Source organism: Siniperca chuatsi, linkage group LG7, assembly GCF_020085105.1.
Source record: "Siniperca chuatsi isolate FFG_IHB_CAS linkage group LG7, ASM2008510v1, whole genome shotgun sequence".
NCBI classification, from domain to species: domain Eukaryota; kingdom Metazoa; phylum Chordata; class Actinopteri; order Centrarchiformes; family Sinipercidae; genus Siniperca; species Siniperca chuatsi.
In genome coordinates, this window is record NC_058048.1 from 1312678 (window position 1) to 1333321 (window position 20644).

General features: G+C 42.1%; 1 protein-coding gene across 8 annotated transcripts in view; it reads left to right on the plus strand.

Annotated features, from left to right (window-relative positions):
* cuedc1b (CUE domain containing 1b) overlaps positions 1-20644 on the plus strand; it is a 61238-nt gene that overhangs the window by 9252 nt on the left and 31342 nt on the right. For 4 of the 8 annotated variants that reach the window (XM_044202291.1, XM_044202292.1, XM_044202293.1 and 1 more), the window contains 2 exons: positions 18248-18468; positions 19706-20404. In XM_044202291.1, coding sequence (XP_044058226.1) covers positions 20090-20404 — 315 coding nt within the window. In that variant the 5' untranslated portion in view covers positions 18248-18468; positions 19706-20089. Of the gene's footprint in view, positions 1-11524; positions 11648-12989; positions 15606-15855; positions 18469-19705; positions 20405-20644 lie in introns of those variants that run through there. The other 4 variants (XM_044202287.1, XM_044202290.1, XM_044202289.1 and 1 more) reach the window with 4 other exon arrangements.

The window sequence follows — 20644 nt, forward strand, 5'->3', positions numbered from 1 at the left end:
CTGAGAGTCTCTACTGCCTTTTGGTGTCATTTATGGGCATGCTGCTTCTGTCCTCTGCTGTCTGTGTTGGAGTTGAAACATACACACACTACCATGTGTGTTATTACGCGTCGAAACAGTGCTGCAAAACTGACCATCTCGAGCTCTCCTGGTTTCAAGGCACTGTTTAACGTACGGGACATCAGATACTCTGCTAAACTATCACTTGCAGATGGTCTGCTGCTGCAAACCAGTTTCATGCTAATGTGTACACACGGCAGTCCACCGTGGCAGTGCTACGTTTTCATTCCGCAGTCAAATTAGCAATAATAAAAATGCAACATCCAGTTAGACTTTCAAAATAAAGCTTACTGAGAAACATTTCAGGTGACAGTCGCAGTTTGGTTAGGTTTAGGTACCAAAACTACTTTGTTAGGTTTAGGAAAAGATCATGGTTTGGCTTAAAATAACTACTTCCTTTAAAATAATCAACATTGATTTTTGGTTTCACAAGGGAAATGAACCCCCGGTTTCCTGTGTGGAAAATTTTGTGTTTGACTCATTACTTTTATGTTTGATCCTTAAGTACATTTAATAGAAAATGCTTCAGTAGAAATTTGAGATCAAGACTTCTTGAGTTGCATTCGGGCTTGAATTGATTAACTGTTGATCAATATATTAAAATAGTTTTGTTTCAAATTTTGCTCTGGCCACTTTAAGTTTGTATTCAACATAATACCTTATCTCAATGAAATGTACTGAACATGTGACACCAAAAGGCAATATATTATTTTGGCCGGTAAAAAATATGCTTGGCTGGTGGATTTTTTTTTTTTTTTTTTCATCTACCAGTCCCATTAGCTGGTGAGTCAAAAAGTTAATTTCGGACACTGGGCTTCTCAGGCAGCACTTCCTCTCAGGCTGTGTGTAGTTCTCTTCCACAACATTCGTCTCACTATGCGATTGTGGCTTAGTGGTAGAGCGGGTTGTCCACCAATCGGAAGGTCGGTGGTTCGATCCCAGCTACATGTCGAAGTGTGCTGTGCTATTTGTTGCTAAGCTAAACTGTCCACAGACTCAAGTGCAAAACTCAGTTACCGGGTGCTTCGTTCCCAGATGTACAATTGCACGTTAGTTCACAAACAATATCAATACTCTACTATTACTGGTCTTTGTGTAAAGTAGCAATACTTTCTGAAACAAAAGTAGCAATACTTCTGCTAATAAAGGTAACTCTAGTGATACTTGGGTACTAACGGGTAGCGTTAGCAATACCTCCAGAAAGGTAGCACTACCTCTAGGCTAGTGGGCAAAATAGTGATATTTCCCCTTATTCTCACCTCGTAGCTGCACAAGCTGTTTAACGAATTCAGTCCTTGTAAAAAAGGCAGGAGGAGAGAGGAGCTCAGTGCATCATCGGAAGTCTAACTATAAGCTTTATCAAAGAGGAAAGCCTACTCTTAAATGTAGAGATGGTGTCTGCCTCCCAAACCCAAACTGGGACCTGATTCCACAGGAGAGGAGCTTGATAACGGAAGGCTTTGGCTCCCATTCTACTTTTGGTGACTCTAGGAACCACAAGTAACCCTGCATTCTGGGAGCAGAATGTTTATTATAAGATCTTTAAGATACGATAGTGCCTGTCCATTAAGACCTTTGTAGGTGAGTAGAAGGATTTTAAATTCTAAAAATCTATCTCTGCCCAGAGACAAGCCTCTTACTTGAAATCGCCTCTGTTAGCAATTGATGGATGTGTCAGTTTGTTTGGATTTGTCCAGCGGAGTTTCTCTCAGGCTTGGACGCTGACAAAGCCGGGTCCACTGGCGAAACTGTTCCTTTCGGGCAGCAACGGAAAACAGCAGTCGGTAGGGAGAGGGCCTCAGCGGCAATCTTGCTCTCTGTGAAGGGAACGGTCAGTCTGTGTCCCTTCCTTCTGCAGGTATGGGATCGTTATGGGGAGTTAACAATCAGGATCCAAAAAGTGTTCAGTGAGAGAGAGACGTGATGTGCCTCCTTTAGTAAACGGGTTACTGTGGAAATGGCAACAAGAAGCGTGGAGCACTTTATAGAGTTGGTCCCGTCATAGCTGTGTGCCGAGATTTCCTGCGCTGTCTTGCGCATCTCATCCAATATGAGTCCGTTGTTTAGATTCAAATAAGCTCTCGCGTTGGGTTCAAGCGATATCTCGTCTCACGTTCATGTTCAGGTGCGACTTGACGGTTATGTCGGCTTAGCGCCTTCCTATTGTCTGTTCTCTGTTTCTCAGTCAAGCCTCTTTAGAAATGCTTTGGCCTTTCCAGGTAGGCCTGTCTTTTGTCCCTCACACGTGGTGAAGCTAGGCGAGGCCCAACACCACAGGCACCTCTCTGGTGGGCTGGGGTACCACTCACAAGGGGAGAATAGTGAATGGGAGATGGGACCCTCACATGTGTTCTACCCACATGAATTGTATGGAGCTGCTGGTTGTTCACTTGGCTCTGAAAAATGTCCTCCTTTGGCTGAGGGTTCATCGTGTTTTAGTGAGGACAGACAATACCACTGTAGTCATTTACAACAACAGACAAGGGGGGCTGAGGTCCCCCCGGTTACACACACACTGGCACACAGATAGTCTGGAGCAGTGTGCAACTGCAGTCACTGAGAACGACTCATGTACTGGACATTCTGAGTTACGGGGCGGATGTGTTATCCAGGGGCAACCCACTGTATGCGGACTGAAAGCCCCGAGGTGATGAAACAGATTTGGTTGCGGTTTGGTCAGCAACCGTGGACATATGCAACAGTGGAGAATGATTAGTGCACACTGTTCTTCTCTCTACATGATCAGAGGGCCCTGCTGGGGGTGGATTTGCTGGGACATGAGAGGCTGCAGACCCTCTTATGTATTTCCCCCAGTAGCCCTCATTCCTCCAACTGGCCAGAGTGAGGGAAGGAGGTCTATGATCCTGGTAGCCCCGCGTTGGCCAGGGAAGCACTGGCTAGCAGAGATTTTTCAACTTCTGTCCCGCCTGCCGTGGTCATTATCACTATGCAGGGACCTGCTGTCTCAGGCACGGGGGAATATTCTACCCCCACCCAGAGAGGTTAGCTCTATGGGCTTACAGTGGGACTCCCTCACATTGTTACTGACACTAGGACAACTAGGACGTTGTATTGCATAAGTGGCATGTGTTTGAGAGCTGGTGCTCAGAGTCACAAGCTATTAATTTTCAGTGTTACAGGTCCTTATTGAAGGGTAAGGCTTTCTCAACCATCAAGGTGTACCTGGCAGCAGTTTCAGCCTACCATATTGGTTTTGACGGAAAGATATGAATCAACACCCTTTTAGTGTGTCGATTCATGAAGGGTGCATGCCGTAAATTGCCTACATCTAGACCACTGGCTCCATGGGATCTTCCCACTGTACTAAACACTCTTCTGTTCCCTCTTTGGAACAAGTGGAGTAAAAAATGTTATCCTTGAAGACGGCCTTATTGTTTGCTTTAGCCTCGGCGCATAGGTGAGATCAACGGACTTTCCGTCAGAGGTGGTTAGTAACAAGTTACATTAACTCCGTTACATGTACTCAAGTAACTTTTTTGAGTAAATTGGACTTGTCGGAGTAGTTTTAATGCAGCATACTTTTTACTCTTGAGTAGATTTTTAGAGAAAAATCAATTTATTTTACGCCGTTAAATTTGGATACATTCACCACAATACTTTTATTTATTGATTATTTTATGCATTCATGCACATTACGTTAAGTGGCAGGTGGTCAGCTGGTCCAAGGCCTGCTGGCACTCTGTTATCCTACCGCAGCTATGCGGCCATATGGCCTTGCTGGTGCTTTTACGGAACATGAGCGCTGAGGCAAGTCAGGTACTCGTAAAACTGATTACCACAGCATATCGTATTTCCAAAAACATGCAGCCGTTCACTGCATACTCCAGTGCGCTTGCTCTTCAACAGAAGAATGGGATTGACCTGGGTACGCAATACCACACCGACATGGCTTGTCAAAGGCAAGTATCTATCTAATGTAACACTTTTTGTCATTCTGTCAGTCAAACCTTTCACTCGCAGGGTTTAGCATTTTGTGTTTTCGAGAAAAATATTTGATAAAGCCCCAATCAAGGTTAAAGTTCAGGGGGGGAAATCCTGAGGTATCATTTAAGAGTTTAACAGTCTAAAACGTCTGTACTAGTCTATGAATGTTGTATGGCTATGATTTAAAAACAAAGGTGGCTGAATGAATTTTGAATCTGAATCAGCTTTATTGCTAAATAGGTTTACACATAGTAATTTGCTTTGTTATTTTGGTGCAGAACAATAAACAGAAGTATAAAGCAAGTAAGAAAGGTAAAGCAAACTAAATGTTGACTAAATGTGAGTTGCAGACAGGGAATTCTATTAGGATTCATGAAAGCTATCCATTTGTTTCTCTTAAGGTTAGGCACGGTCATATTTGATGACCTTTGGGAACCATTATTGGAGGACCTAATGGATGCCAAGTCCCTCAGTGTCTGGCAGACTTCACCACTGATGTGAGCGTCCGTGACCTTGAGGGAGTTTTTGTCAGCATGCTGAAAGATGGTGAGCCAAAGAATGTGTTCTTGGCAGTAGAAGAACTCCAACATGCCACTGCTGTTGACACTGTGCAGCTCTTAATGCTGGTAAGTTAAGTGTGAAACTCATTTGAACTAACTTTTCTTCATGAAATTGTGTTATGTTTCATAAATAGATGTTTGATAGTAGTTTTAAATATGGACATAAAGGCCTCTACAAACAGTACCACTATTCGCCCAAAGCCTGGAGAGAGCTCAATGCGCTAAGTGGGGTCCTCCAGCATAAGATCTGGAAGCTTACCACTGGGGGGAACAAGGTGGCTCCCCCATGTGAAGAGAGCTCTTCAGACCCTCATAAAGGACTACGCTGTGGTGTTGGCACATATGGAGAACACCATTGAAACCAGGAAGTCATTGTTGTGGCGAAGACTCCTGTTTCTCAATTTGCATTTGCATTACTGGGTTATATTCTCATTGTTGAACAAGTGTGATATGTATGCTTTTTCCAGATCAGCCAGCGCAGACATGATCGGGAGAGCCAAGAAGTGTGTCCAGATCTTAAAGGACTACAGCCACCTCCTGTTTGTGGTCCTGGTACAGGATATCCTGAAAGTTTTGAGCTGGTCAGTTTTTTCTATGTTTTTTTCCCTCTATTGTTTTGAGTGATTGAGTATAGTGTCGTGTTAGTAAGTCTATAGTGACATTGTTGGTGTCTATGCAGTCTAAGTCTGAAGCTTCAGGAAGACAGTGTTACACTACACTTAAAGGTGTTTGAGACTGCAATGCTTATGCTCACAGGTATGTACACAACAGATGGAGAAAGCCTTGAAGGCTTTCTTCAGGACTCCAGAGCTTTAAGCCAGGAGAGCAGGGATAGATTCGACAGGTATCAAATGGAAAAAGGGAAAATGAGAACATATGTTGATATAGTTCCATTTGCCTGTTGTTCATGAAAGGGCTCACTCAATCTGGTTCACTGTGTGACGTGTTTTAATTGCACATTCATTTTCATATAATTTAATTTCTTTATTATTATACAGGAAAAGATTAAAAGTAACCTTACAGATGTTAAAATGTGTTACATTTAAACTGGCCTGACTCAGTTAAAACTGGTTTACAGTAGGTTCCTGTTCTAGAGTACAAAAAACAGAATAACATTACAATACAAAATAAAAACAGGAGCAATCAACAGAAACAAGACAATAACAAAACATAAACAGCTGCACAGACACTACAGAGAAGACTTAAGTGGAGTAAGATGGTATATGTGAGTTGAAGGTGTGTCCTTCCATCAGATGGTGTTTATATGCCAGTTTGTTTTAAAAGGCAAGGACACCTCTATTTCACATTTTAAACTACTTAAAATTCCATTTTATGTTGATAGATTGAAGAGCCAACTCCTTGATGCAGTCATCAAAAGCATGAGGAGCCGTTTCAAGGACCTGGAGAGATTCTTCAGGCAGCTGTGACTTTGGTGGACCGAGGGAGTGGCCCGCAGAGGAGGCAGAACTGGTCAGTCACAGAGCAGACCATCTCTGTGTCATCACAGACCACTTTGCTGACATACTGGATAGGGTGGGCTGTGACTGTGGTCAGGCAAGGCACCAGGAGTGACCAAGTGCAAAAGTGGTCATTTAATGCACTGCCCCAGGTTCAACAAAGCAAGGTCGATTCTCGTGTGGAGCTCCCTGGAGCTCTTGGGCATCCTCGGGTGCGCTCAGTCCCATGTGGCAACTCGGCTTGAGTCTGCTGTCTCTCTCTCAGCAGGATGATGACATTTTCGCACACCCCTACTTGGGTGTTCTGTAGACGGAGTGGTTTGTCACAATTCTGACTTTCCTAACTTTTTTTCCTTTTCTTTTATTTACTTTTCTAATTTCTTTTCTAAAGAATTAATGAAGTTGGTAAATGTCCCATGTTTGAAAGCATGGCCTCCTCCGTTGCTGAAAGGCACCAAACACATCTTAGGAATTGGGATATCAACCACTGATCACTACCTGATTGCCATCTATGAGCCGGTGTAATACTATGTTACAACATCTGTTATTATGACAATACACATACCTATGTATATTTATATACTATATGTATATGAAATAGTAAAATAAAAACAATACATGTCAGCGTTCCTGACATACACAGGAATGTGTATTTGCTTTCTCCCCCCTGAAAGGGATGAAAAGAGGAGGGGCGACAATAGCCTTATGAACAGGCATACACCCATGAACACTGAGGGGATGTGAGCATTCCATCTTACGTTTTGTCTTATTGCAAGCTATGATCAATTCGTTGTTTGATCAATTTGTTGTGTAAATGCATATTCACATATCTTGTTTCATTAGCTATTAAACTAAACCAGTCATCTCATCTTTATCTTTTCGCGATTGGCGGACATGTGTAACCAGTTCCTGTTAGTTCAGGGTCTATTGTCCCTGCATCAAAATCAGCACATTAAATCAAAACTTCACACTGTTACATATTGGTTATTAAACATAACATATTAATGTGATTTTCAATTCTGCATTGCAAAGTCAGTTTCTTAGTTTCGTGAGTTCACAGTGCTGTGAATTACCAGCAGCTCAGCTGAGAGGTTGTGTCCCGCCAAGTAGACGTAGACTGTATTAAAAAAAGTGGACATAACCTCTGGGTCTAAAAAGTAAAGCCAATGCAGAAGTGCCTTAAACCTGCATTCTTTCTAAAGGCCAGCAGGGGGTGACTCTACTGGTTGCAAAAAGAAGTCTGATTGTATAGAAGTGTATGAGAGCATGACCCACCTTCTCACTTGATTTATTACCTCAATAAACATTTTCCTAATGAGTTTATGGTCTCAATCCCTAGTTTTCTTCAATACAGCATGAATGTAGTTTATGCTTCCATTTAGAGTAAAATAGCCTTGTGATTAACAAGTTGCTAGCATTACACTGCGTCTAAAATCATCTGCCTTCACACGCCTAGCACTCACAATAGCAAATGATACTGATCACCTCTCTGTTTTACACAAGCGCAGCGAGCTAGCTCGGCTAATAGTGAATTGTTACAAACAAGCTGAAACTAAGCTGTCTGTATGTAGTCTGTTTATTTTAGTTTGCCACGAATTTTAAAATTTGGTAAATTCTTGTAAACTTACTGCTGGCTGAGACAAACCAGCCCCTCCTCTCTCTACCAGCTATAACTTACCTGCAGTAAATCACATCAGCAGCAGAAGGAGGAGGCCAGGAGGAAGGACTGAAGAACACAGACATCACTCAGTATTTTGATGACAGGAATATGATTTATTTACTAACATTTTAGATTTATTATAAAGAGTACACGTCTAGACCTGCTCTATAGGAAAAGTGCAATGAGAACCTTATGAATTGACGCTATTAAAATAAAATTGAATTGAGTTTGTTTCTAGTGAGATATTGAGTTTATATAATGACTTTACTGTTGTAAACACTGTTGATGCTCTAGAAACATTAGTTATTTAAAATATTCAATCCTAATCATCAGCTGGTTAGTAGCTTCACCCTGATTTTGGGAGGATGAGCAAATCACGGTTCAAATCCCTTCACTATAAGCCTTGTTTTACCAATGTTTTTTGTGATTATTTTTTTATGTGCAGTAATGTGAAGGATTACTGCAGGACATCACGCTTAGGCCTACTTCATGAGTAAGGATATTTGTTTCACTTTTTTTCTTGCTAATGGGGAAAAACACACGTCCCCCTCCCCCGGAAATATTTTTATGAAAATAGCTTAAAATTCTGTGAAAATTTTTAGTTTTTAGTCAAACAATATCAGACAATATCAGACCCCCCAAATCCACTCGACCACATATTAGTGGTTGCGCTTGCAGATTTGCATATCATAGAAGACTGGACTATTGGCCTTGGCTGGAGGTCTGCGCTGTCCAAGTGCCCTTCTAGATCTATAAATTACTGGCAACATTTCTCCCAAATTCCAAATAAAATTAAAGCTGCAAGCGGCGATGAACGGGCCCTCGCACGTTCCCGCATGTCGAGTGTGCCGCGTCGTTACTGGAGGTCGGTCGACACTGCTCTGACGTTTCATGTGTGACCTGCACGAAGGAGTTAAATGTCACTTCCAGAATCCACTATGTGGCGCTAGAGAACACCTACTAATTATACGTTATGTTCCAGTATATCAAGTGTAGACCGCACCATGAAAATTTCATGTAAATCAAATGATGATTGTCTCACAAGGCTTACTTCCTGTTGCCAGTAGGTGGCGCAATGATTATAACTCCTGATTGGCATGTAGATGTCCTCTGACCGGGACTCTTATTAAACATGTGATGTTTGGGGCAGATTGGACAGTGAACACTCAAGTTACAATAACTTCCTGTTTCAGTGCTAATAATGATGGCTCATTATTCAGTGCTAATAATGAGCCATCATGCCCCCCCCGCTCTATAGGAAAAGTGCAGTGAGATAACTTCTGTTATGAATTGCCGCTATATAAATAAAAATAAAGTGAATTGCACTGCCCAAATTTGAAGTCGATCTGATCAATTCTCTAGGAGTAAATGCCTGTAAATGGCAAAAAATTGCCTAAAATTGCACAGTAAATTCAAAATGGGGAGAGGGAAGCACAATGCAAATACCACCTAGAATTTTTACAATAGTAATAATGTAATGGTAACATTAATAATAATGATAGGAATGACAGCTATAGGATAATAATAACAGTATTAGTAACAGAGCCAATAACAACAACTGTAGTTGTCGAGCAGGGACACATACATCTGCATCATCTGAAAGAGGTGCATCATGGGAAGTCTCCCAGCAGTCTAGGCCTATAGCAGCATAACTAAGGGATGGTTCAGGACTCACCCAAGCCAGCCCTAACTATAAGCTTTATCAAAAAGTAAAGTCTTAAGCCTACTCTTAAATGTGGAGATATGGTGTCTGCCTCCTGAACCCAAGCTTGATAAATGAAGGCTCTGGCTCCCAATCTACTTTTGGAGACTCTCGGAACCACAAGTAACCCTGCATTCTGGGAGTGCAGTATTCTAGTCAGGTAATAAGGAATTATGAGCTCTTTAAGATACAATGGTGCCTGACCATTACGAGCTTTGTAGGTGAGGAGAAGGATTTTAAATTCTATTCTGGATTTTACAGGGAGCCAGTGCAGAGAAGCTAATACTGGAGAAATATGATCTCTTTTCCTAGTTCTTGTCAGTACATGTGCTGCAGTATTCTGGATCAACTGGAGAGTCTTAAGGGACTTATTCGGGCAGCCAGATAATAAGGAATTGCAATGGTCCAACCTAGAAGTAACAAATGCATGCACTAGTTTTTCAGCATCATTTTGAGACAGGATGTGCCTGATTTTTGTAATGTTGCGTAGGTGAAAGAAGGCAGTCCTTGAAGTTTGTTTCATGTGGGAGTTAAAGGATAAATCCTGATCAAAGATTACCTTACAGTGGTGCTGGAGGCCAGGGCAATGCCATCTAGAGCAACTACGTCTTTAGATAATGTGTCTCGGACATGTCTGTGGCCAAGTTCAATAACTTCAGTTTTGTCAGAGTTTAACATCATTTCCTAATAATATTGCCTAAAGGAAGCATATTTAAGGTGAATAGAATCGGTCCAAGCACAGAACCTTGTGGAACTCCGTGACTAACTTTGGCGTGCACTGAAGACTCACCATTAACATGTACAAACTGAGATCAATCTGATAGAATTTAAACCAGCTTAGTGCAGTTCCTTTTTAATGCCAATTACATGTTCCAGTCTCTGTAATAGGCTGTGATGGTCAATGGTGTCGAGTGCAGCACTAAGATCTAACAAGACGTACAGAGACAAGTCCATTGTCTGATGCAATTAAAAGGTCATTTGTAATTGTCACCAGTGCTGTCTCTGTGTTATGATGCACTCTAAATCCTGACTGAAAATCCTCAATTAAATTAATTAGTAACTAAATTGTTATTTAGAAAGTCACAAAACTGATTGGCGACTGCTTTCTCAAGGATCTTCTATAGTTGGCTAAAACCCCTGGATCAAGAGTGGGCTTTTTAAGAAGTGGTTTAATTACAGCTACTTTAAAGGATTGTGGTACATAGCCTGTTAATAAAGACAGATTGATCATATCCAATAAAGAAGTGCTAACTAAGGGTAAAACGTTTTTAAGCAGCCTAGTTGGAATGGGGTCTAAGAGACATGTTGATGGCTTAGATGAATTAATCGTCAAAGTTAGCTGAAGAAGGTCGATAGGAGCAGTCAAAATATATATCAGGTTTTACAGTTGTTTCTAAGGTTCCTGTGTTTGAAGATAAATCGGTACCGTTTGATGGCAGGACATGATTATTTTTTTTCTCTAATAGTTCTCATGAACACTCATGAAGTCGTTACTACTGAGGGCTATAGGAATACATGGTTCAGTAGAGCTTGACTTGCCACAGTGCTGAAAAGAAACCTGGGGTTGTTTTTATTTTCCTCTATTAATGATGAGTAGTAAGCTGCTCTGGCATTACGGAGGGCCTTCCTATATGTTTTAAGACTATCTTGCTAGACTAAACGAGATTCTTCCAGGTTGTTGGAATGCCATTTCCTTTCAAGTTTTCGTGATGTTCGCTTTAATTTGCGGGTTTGGGGGTTGGGATTTTCAATCACAGCTTTCATGTGTCTTGGCATGCTCTTCACCAGTCTTTCACATTGCTGTTGGGTGACTTTATGCCTATCCTGGCACAAAAATTCAAGCAGCTATGCTTTCTTTGATGGCTTGTGACCATCTATCTTCCTCTTGATCACATTCCAGAGATTTTTAATTGGGTTCAGGTCTGGAGTTTGTGCTGGCCATGACAGGGTCTTGATCTAGTGCTCCTCCATCCACACCTTGATTGACCTGGCTGTGTGGCATGGAGCATTGTCCTGCTGGAAAAAACAATCCTCAAATTGGGGAACATTGTCAGAGCGGAAGGACGCAAGTTTTCTTCCAGGACAACCTTATACGTGGCTTGATTCATGCGTCCTTCAAAAAGACAAATCTTTTTTCTAGCTTTGCATGACTTCAGTCCTGACCCGAGGAGCCTGTTTTGAACCGTCCTCGCTGTGGACTTCACTCCAACTGTCGTGTGGCATTCAAATGAGTTGCCAGTCATCAGTCCAGCCAGCCCCGGAGGTATTATAAACTTACCATTAAGCCTTGTATCACACATAATAAACACATACATATGATAGACATATTTGGACTCTGTTCTGTCCAGTCATGAATGATGAAAACCAGTGCATTGAAGCTCAGTATTTACACTTTAAGAACCCCACTTCACTATTATAAAATGCAGCAAAAACAAGCTCTCTGTTACACTTAACTGAGTGTCATAATTCACAACTACAGTCTGTTGCACTGACCACATGAAGCCATAAGCAATTGTTCTGATAAACAAGACAATTACTGTAACTAGTTTGGCTATCTGTATGTTAAAACTGTAATTAACTAATCTTAACTCTGAGTAACATATTGAATGGGTCATTTAATATGAAATGTTTTTCAGTCTTGTATAAAGCTGGTTAGGCTCATAAAGCTAGTGGAGCACATTAGGAGTTAAGAGTTTTGCAGTTGAAACGTGATTTATCTGATGCAAAAGCTATAACAATTTCTCTGGTCAGTCCCCCCTGACCAGTGCCTTTTTAGAGTTGGGTCTAATTCCATTTCAAGTAATTTTTATAAATTACATCGTGTTTACATCAAAGCCAGACTCAGTGGATGGGGCCTGGCACTGCCATGAGGCACTGGGCAGCCACCAACTACAGTGAACCCCCAGTGAGGCAGGAAGGAAGGAGAGGTGAGGTAAAGAGAGGCAGCGATCACAAATAGATTAAGAGAAAGCTACAGCTAGATTCTCCTTCCAGACCTCTACATTTCCTGAATACAGTCAGTTCTCAGAGTCCACTAGGGCTGTCAACTTTAGTCGTTTAGTCGACTAATCGTTTTTTTGTTTTTTTTTTGTTTGTTTTTTTACCAATAAAGAAATTTTCATTGATTTACTCCTTGATATTTATTCCTTTTATTAGCAGTTATATATTACTGTATTCTAAATATAATTAGCCTATGTTTTATAGCAAACTTTAAATGCTTTAATTTAGGCTATTTTATAACGGCGCCACAGTTTAGCGCACCACATGAACTCTCAGGAACCGCACCTGTGGCTGGCTGCACTGCTGCTTCGCGCTCAGTAAGGAATATAGGTAGTTTTGCTGTATTCATTCAGTTAGAACGCTACTTGTTTTGGGCTTTAGTCGAAAAAATGTCCAAGAAATCTAAATCTTTTGTTTGGCTGCATTTTACAAAAAAAGACGACAAGACTGTGGAGTGCAAGCTATGCGGCCTAAAGCTAACTTACCATAGCTCAACGACCAATATGACCTATCACCTAAAAGCGGTAAGCGAGATATAAATGTGTCAGACAGCTTTGCTATGTCTAATGTCGAAACGTTTATATATTTTATTGGTTATGTACTAGGCGCATCCACAGGCCATGCCACAGGCGTCAGGAAGCACCCAGACGCAACTGGAGTTGGTCCATCCTCTGTCGGCGAAGAGAAAGGAGGACATCACTAAGGGGATTGTGCATTACATCGCCCAAGATATGAGACCAGTCAATACGGTGGAAGGAGAGGGCTTTAAGAACATGTTTAAAATCGTCGAGCCAAGATATACTGTGCCAGCACGGGAGACTGTCATGCGTGCGCTAAGTTCGCGGTTTGATGGACTTAAAGTAAATGTAAACCAGTTACTCCAATCCTCCGAGGCTGTAGGCCTCACCACTGATTTGTGGTCTTCACTTAGAATGGAGGCATACATGACAGTTACGGCCCATTTTATCGATGCGGACTGGAAAATGAATAGCGTTGTGTTAGAAACAAAGCAGATGGATGAAGCGCACACAAGAGAAAATGTCGCTGCGCGACTCACTCAAGTCGCGGACGCTTCACCAGAGCGGACCACATTCCACCAGAGAAGCGGGTGTCAGTGGTAACGGACAACGCTGCCAACATGGTCCTCTGTGTGGAATTACTGAAGGGATCCGGTCAGTGGCCAGATGTGGAGTTGGTTAGGTGTGCAGGCCACACCCTGCAGCTGTGCGTAAATGCTGCCTTAAAAGAAAACCCGGTGTCGCGCACGGTGGCTGCGGCACGACATCTTGTTGGGCACTTCAAAAAGGGACACAAATAGGGGTGGGAAAAAAAATCGATATTGCAATATATTGTTGTGCTCTCTGTCGCAATAAATAATCGATACACTAACGCCCAATATCGATATTTTATTACAACACAAAATGATTAATTTACCCGTTGTCATTGTCACTGTCACTACCCAATATCTACCATTCTGTTTATGGGGGCGCTGTTCGAGTAAATAGGGGTAAAGTGGCACAAACAGCGGCCGGTGAAGAACACAAGTTAACTAAACAACAGAGAATTGCAGAAAAAAAGAGAAGCGAGAAGAATGGCGGAAAACAATAAAAAACTAATCAAAGACCCACCCGCTAGTTTCCACTCTAAAGTGTGGAGACACTTCGGGTTTTACGAGACAGTCGACGGAAAGGCACTGGATAAAAACTATGCAATCTGCAAGAACTGCTTTGCAAAGATAAAATATAACTGCAACACTACGAATCTGCAAATGCACCTCGCTCGCTATCACGGTGAACTACTCTCAGGTGATAATGAGGGTAAACCAAGTCAGCCGACAATCACTACTGCGTTCAAAGCAAAGCTCCCCTTTGGGTCGCCGAGGGCACAGAGTATCACTAAGTCCATCGCCGAATTTATTTGCAAGGACCTTCGCCCTTACAGCGTGGTCGAGAATGATGGATTTTGCAGAATGTTGACAACACTGGAACCGAGATACGAGATACCGAGTCGTCGGCACTTTACAGACAAAGTCATCCCTGCATTGTATGCAGATACCAGAGCCAAAGTGGAGGGTGCGCTCCGGTCTGCTAAACGAGTTGCACTAACCTGTGATGGTTGGACGTCAAGGGCCACCGAGTCCTTCGTAACTATTACTGCCCACTTCATAGACGACAACTGGGATGCCCAAAGCTACGCCCTTCAGACTCGGGCTATGAATGACAGTCATACTGGCGCTCACATGGCAGAGGTGCTTAAGACGGCTGTAGACGAGTGGAAGCTCACCGAGAAAGAGCCAGCAGTGGTGACTGACAACGCAGCGAATATGTCCGTAGCTGTTGAGATTGCTGGATATCCACACGTTCGCTGTTTCGCTCATGTTTTGAATCTCGCGTGCAGCGTGCCCTCAAACTGCCAAATGTCGCTCGACTGCTCGGGAGAATTAGGAGAATTTGCACATTCTTCCACAGGAGCACCTCAGCAGCTGAGGCACTGAAGAGGAACCAGAAGATGTTAGGCCTTCCGCACCACAAGCTGATAACTGATGTTGTTGTCCGCTGGAACAGTGCCTATGAGATGATCAGCCGGTTTCTTGAGCAACAGCCAGCTGTTACTGCTGCCCTCTTATCTCCAGAGGTAAGGCGTTTATTGTTTTGTTACTTAATTGCATATGATAACTGTAATGTGTTATAAAATATTATTGTTAACATGATATATATTTTGTTCCTTAGTGTAAAGTGCTTTTTCCTGACTTCTTGGTCTGGATTAATAAGGAATATGTGCATTATAAAGTTTAAACTTTTGACTTCATTCTGTTCTTTTCCTTCCTTCTTTAAAGGTCAGAAAGAATACCACTGACATCTCTACCCTGACTGATGGAGACATCAAGAATGCAGAAGAGGTTGTGAAAGCCCTCCATCCAATGCTGGTAGCAACAAAGAGCATGTGTGAGGAGAAAAGTCCAACTGTTTCCATCATTGCTCCTCTTCACGCCCAACTTCTGAGCAACACACTCAGCACAATTGAGGATGCCCCTCTCGTCAAGGACATAAAGTGTGCCATCCATGGAGACCTATCAAAGCGCTACATGTCTGCAGAGGAGAAAAACTTCCTCTCACGTTGCCTCCGCCTTAGACCCCAGGTTTAAGTCGATGCTCTTCTTGTCGCCTTCAGAAGTGCAGGAGACGTATGCCATGGTTGTGTCCAAGGCTGCTGCCCTGATGGTAATTACAACTTGTAAAAACTGAACAGCAGTTACTTGGGTCATTGAAATTCTCATTGTATTTGTACCTTTTAAACTTTCAACTCTTGCACTGCTGGTAGAAAATGTCATCCACACATCTAACCATGTGCAAAGATGTGTTAAATTTTAAAATGATTAGGGGCTGAGGATTTCTTGTTGTGATGAACATGTTATTTCATTAATAACAAAAATAACAATGAAGATGTGCCAAATGCTTTTTTGTCTTATAGGGGAATGCAGATGTGGGAATGCAGTCTGATGGTAATGTAGAGGAGGGAGGAAGCACTGAAGAGAGTGGTCCTGCTGATGACACCAGTGATGAGGACCGACCACCACACACACCAAAAAAAAGGAGATCCGCACTTGCAAACCTCCTTGGACAAACATTCCAGCATGCCAGATCTTACCTGACCCCATCATCATCACCTAACTCCAAGGCTAAAAAGGAGGTTCAGCAATATCAAGAATCCTCACCTCTACCACTGTCAGATGAGCCGTTGGGTTGGTGGAAATCTGAGGCATGCAAGTACCCACACCTTGCCAAGCTGGCCCAGAGGTACCTGTGTGTGCCAGGGACTAGCGTGCCATCAGAGAGAATCTTTTCTACCACCGGTGACATAATCTCTGCTCAGAGGTGTGCTCTTACATCTGAGCATGCTGATCAGTTAGTTTTCCTCAAGAAGAATATGCCTTGATGTGTCCACCGTTTACAGTAACTTACTACTGACGTTTCAGTATTATGGTTTACACATGTTAATGTTCATGTTGTTTTGTAATGTTCATGCACTTTTATCTGTCTAGATGTACAGTGTTTACATTTAAGACCAGGAGGCAGTGAGTTATGCAAATGCATATTTCTTTGCACAATGTTGGAAATGTTGGCATTAATAAATGCATAAAATTTCCTTATTTCCTTATTCCTTCTTTTTCTTTTCAGTCACATATATCGTGATATATCGTTGATGAAATTTTTTCCAATATATTCAATATCGTAGATATCGCGAATCGTGATATTATCATATCGTGGACCACATATTGCCACAGAATTGAATCGTGAGGTACCTGTATCGTCCCACCCCTAGACACAAAGCAAAAACGGGTCTCAAAGAGAAACAGGTGCAGCAAAAAGCTCCTGAGCACGAACTAATCCAGGATGTGGCCACCCGGTGGAACTCCACCTGCTTTATGTTGGAGCGACTGTTGGAGCAGCGCTGGCCCATCACCGCCGTTTTATCGGACCCCAATTACACTAAGAGGAGTGACAGCAGCACTTTGGACATGACAACAGAGCAGTGGAATATGGCTGAAGACATCACAGACGTTCTTAAGCCCTTTATTACACTGACCGAGCTGTTGTCGGAGGAGGCTAACACATCCCTGTCAGCGGCCTTCCCAATGCTTGAGAATCTAAAAAAATGTCATCTTGCCATCACAGATAACGATAGTCCAACAAAGAAGAAGTTGAAACTTAAGCTTGTGCAGGAAATAGTCAATGGAAACTCAAAGACCGAGTTGTGATGACAAGCAGCCTGTACATTTTAACTGCAGTACTGGACCCGCGCTTCAAACAGCTACCTTTTCTTAATGATGAGAAACGGGATGAGGCCTATTCTGAAGTCGTAAAACTAGCACAAAGGCTAAGCCTCTCGGGAGACAGTGCAGAGCAGACAGGGGATGATGAGGACCCGTTGGCAAAAAAACAGAAAACGGCAAAAGAGAAGGAGATAGTGATGCTTCTTTGTGGACATGGTGCAGAGGATGATCCTGATGAGCCAAGCGCACAAAGATTCTCTTGCGATGAAATGAAAGATTATCTTCAGGACTGAAGTAAAGTGGACACTGCTGGGCCACTTGCGTGGTGGAAAAATAATGAGGAGAGATATCCACGACTTGCTCGGGCAGCCAAACGCCTGCTCTGCATCCCTGCAACCTCCACTCCTGCAGAGCGCATATTTTCCAAAGCAGGATTTATTGTTAACAAGTCGAGGAGCTGTCTTTTACCCAAGAATGTGGACATGTTAGTGTTTTTGGCCCACAACATAAAAAAGGTGGACTAGGCCTGCAGATCTGTAAGTAGCCTTAACGGCTTTATTATGCTGACTCAATAGATTTTGACTCAATTTATTTGTACACTTGACGCGTTTGAAAATAGCCTATATAATGTAACAAAACGAAAATAAATCTATAGGCCTTCCTACTATACAGCTTATTATTATTAGTGTTTTTTTAGGCTATTTTGGGTTTGTTTGTGTTTGTTTTAAAACGCCTAGATCGGTTGGACAAAAGTTAACCCATAGCTTTGAAAGTAAAGAAGAATATACAGCCTGTATAATCGAGAGCTTTTGTTAGGATTTTTCATTATTTGGCAGTTTTAGCAGTTATATTTTTTTGTAGCGTGTGGTGTGGTCAGGTGCACGATTGTGACGGTCACTATAGACCTAGGACAGAACTCCTCACTTTGCAGTTTAAAAAATAACCTAATTTTTAAAGAATTGTATTATTATTATAGTTTTATGTATTATTGATGTTTTTCGTTGTTGTTTTATAAATGCTCTATTATAATTGTTTAATAAATGTTCAATCAAAAAAGACATTGCGTCTCTTTTTTTTTTTTTTTTTTAGTCGACTGATCGTTGCGCAGGACAGGACTTTGGTCGACTAAGCATTTCTTTGGTTGACTACAGCCCTAGAGTCCACCATATACCACGTCGTCCACAGTATGCACAAGAATGTTACAGCCTATTGCAGTGCATGAACTTACAAACCCACTCCCCGGAGCTGATCTTGAAGAACTCTTTGAGGCTTTACTTTGTTCTTCCTTTAGCTGGGCCAGATGTCTTCAGGTACTCTCACACACTGTTTAATTCTTCTTCAGTAAAACACTTGAGTTGACTAGAGTTCAATGCAATATAGGTTTTACAGTAGTATCAAAACAATGTACACGTAAAATCGAGTTCATGAAGCAACTGAACAGGCTCAGTTGTGCATTCACTTATATTTTACTAACATTATTCTCCTGGCGGGTTGTTGGGATGTTCCCTATTGGTCCACAGTCACACGAAAGTCATTGACAGTCTCTGATTGGTTATGAATTATTATGCCATTACGCTTTTACACGCGTGAGGGCGCCATTACAAGGAGTCTTCTGACTAAAGACACAAAAACATGATTACCTCAACTATCCTTGAATAAAGTGGATAAGGATGAGGTTGTTTTTGAAAAACTAAAACAGGAAGATCCGGGCAGAGAGATATGACTCCTGGGAAGAGTGTCTTTTCTGTCTTTTTAAATAGACAGAAAGAGTTTCTCAGTCACAAAACTTCCCAGACTCTGTTCAATGAAATAACCTTGGTTCTCACCAACTTTCGTGTGTTGTTTCTGGATCATAAATTCAATGTTTCTTTGATTAAAATGGAACATATCATAACTCTGAAATCGACCTTTGGTAAAACGCATCAAAGCTCACAGCAGTTGGTATTACGTGTGTACAGAGAGCATGCACATTTTCTTCTCTCAACTCTAATGTATTTTCATCAATTGTAAACACATAATCTACAGTATATGTTCTAAAATATATAAAAAATAAAGGCTTTGTTACAACACTATATATTAATCAGGAAACATTACTTATCAAAGAGTGATCTCTATATATGTCTATATATCAGTTATGATTAAAGGAATTTTCCACAGTATCAGACACTGTTTGACAATCCAACAAATGCTTTGTTTGAAGCATACTAAATCCTTAGCCCCTACCTCCCCTGTGAATGACCTTCTTTCTCCAAATACTAATGAGGGTCTGGACATCTTTTATTTGTCCAAAAAGCTTTCTATATTGTTCTTTTTCACTTCTTCACTTTTTAAATGGATATCTGTGCTGCTGAAGATTTATTTGGATTCAGCATCTACTAGCTATTAGTGGTACTGCACTCCACATTGATTGAGCTACTGTAGAATGAAAATCAGCAGAGCTCTGGGTCCCAATTGAGAAGCAATGATGTAATTTGTATATTGTACTATGTATATAATGTTTTTGTTGCTTTCTCTTACTAAAACACTGCCTGTCTTCTCTTTCTGTAGGTGCTGGTGACTGTGATGTAGCTAAGCATGTTCCCTTGCAGATTTTGAGTCTAATCTCTACCTGGTCACAGGACCTTGGACGTATAATTTCTGTCACCACCTGACTATTCCAGTCCCTGCACACCCTATAAATACAGTCAGCCATGCTGGATGCAGCTGAATAACGAGTAGCATTTGGGGGGATGGGGGGTGGGGGGTTGGGGGCTCTAGTTTTTCTAAACTCCTATCAAAAGACTGCCATGTTTGTGTTAGAATGAGAAACTGAGCTGGGAAAAAGTGAAAAGCAAGTGAGAGTGAAGGAGCTGAAGTGCTTGTGTTGGTGACAGAAAAGAAGAGCCATCCTATCAATAGGTTGGCAGCACCTGAGGCAGCCAGGCTCTGAGGATGACTAGCCTGTTCAGGCGCAGCAGCAGCAATGGAGGCTCCAGAAGCAGTGGAAGTGGTGGTGGGGGCGGGGGCAGTGGGCAGGGGCAGCTCAACAACAGCAGGCCCAACCGGCAGGTCCGACGCCTAGAATTCAACCAGGCCATGGAGGACTTCAAGACCATGTTCCCCTCTATGGACTATGAGGTGATTGAGTGCGTGCTGCGCTCCAACAACGGAGCTGTGGATGCCACCATTGACCAGCTACTCCAAATGAGCATTGACGGACAGGGCTCAGATGACAGCTCAGACTCCGATGACAGCATCCCACCAGAGGTCAGTGGAAAGGGTACAAGGGCATCACTGGGGAATCTAACGCTGGCCCATCTTAACGGGCTGTCAGTATTGACAATATAAATCTAAACAGCAAATATAAACCACAACCTCAAATTGAACAATTTGTCATTTTGACTGTGGCCTAATCACATGTACACAAGAAGTTGCTGTATGCAATGAGCTAATGAAAAACATTAAGATTTTCTGCAGATTAGGACAGGCTGGTGTTCAGTGTTAGAA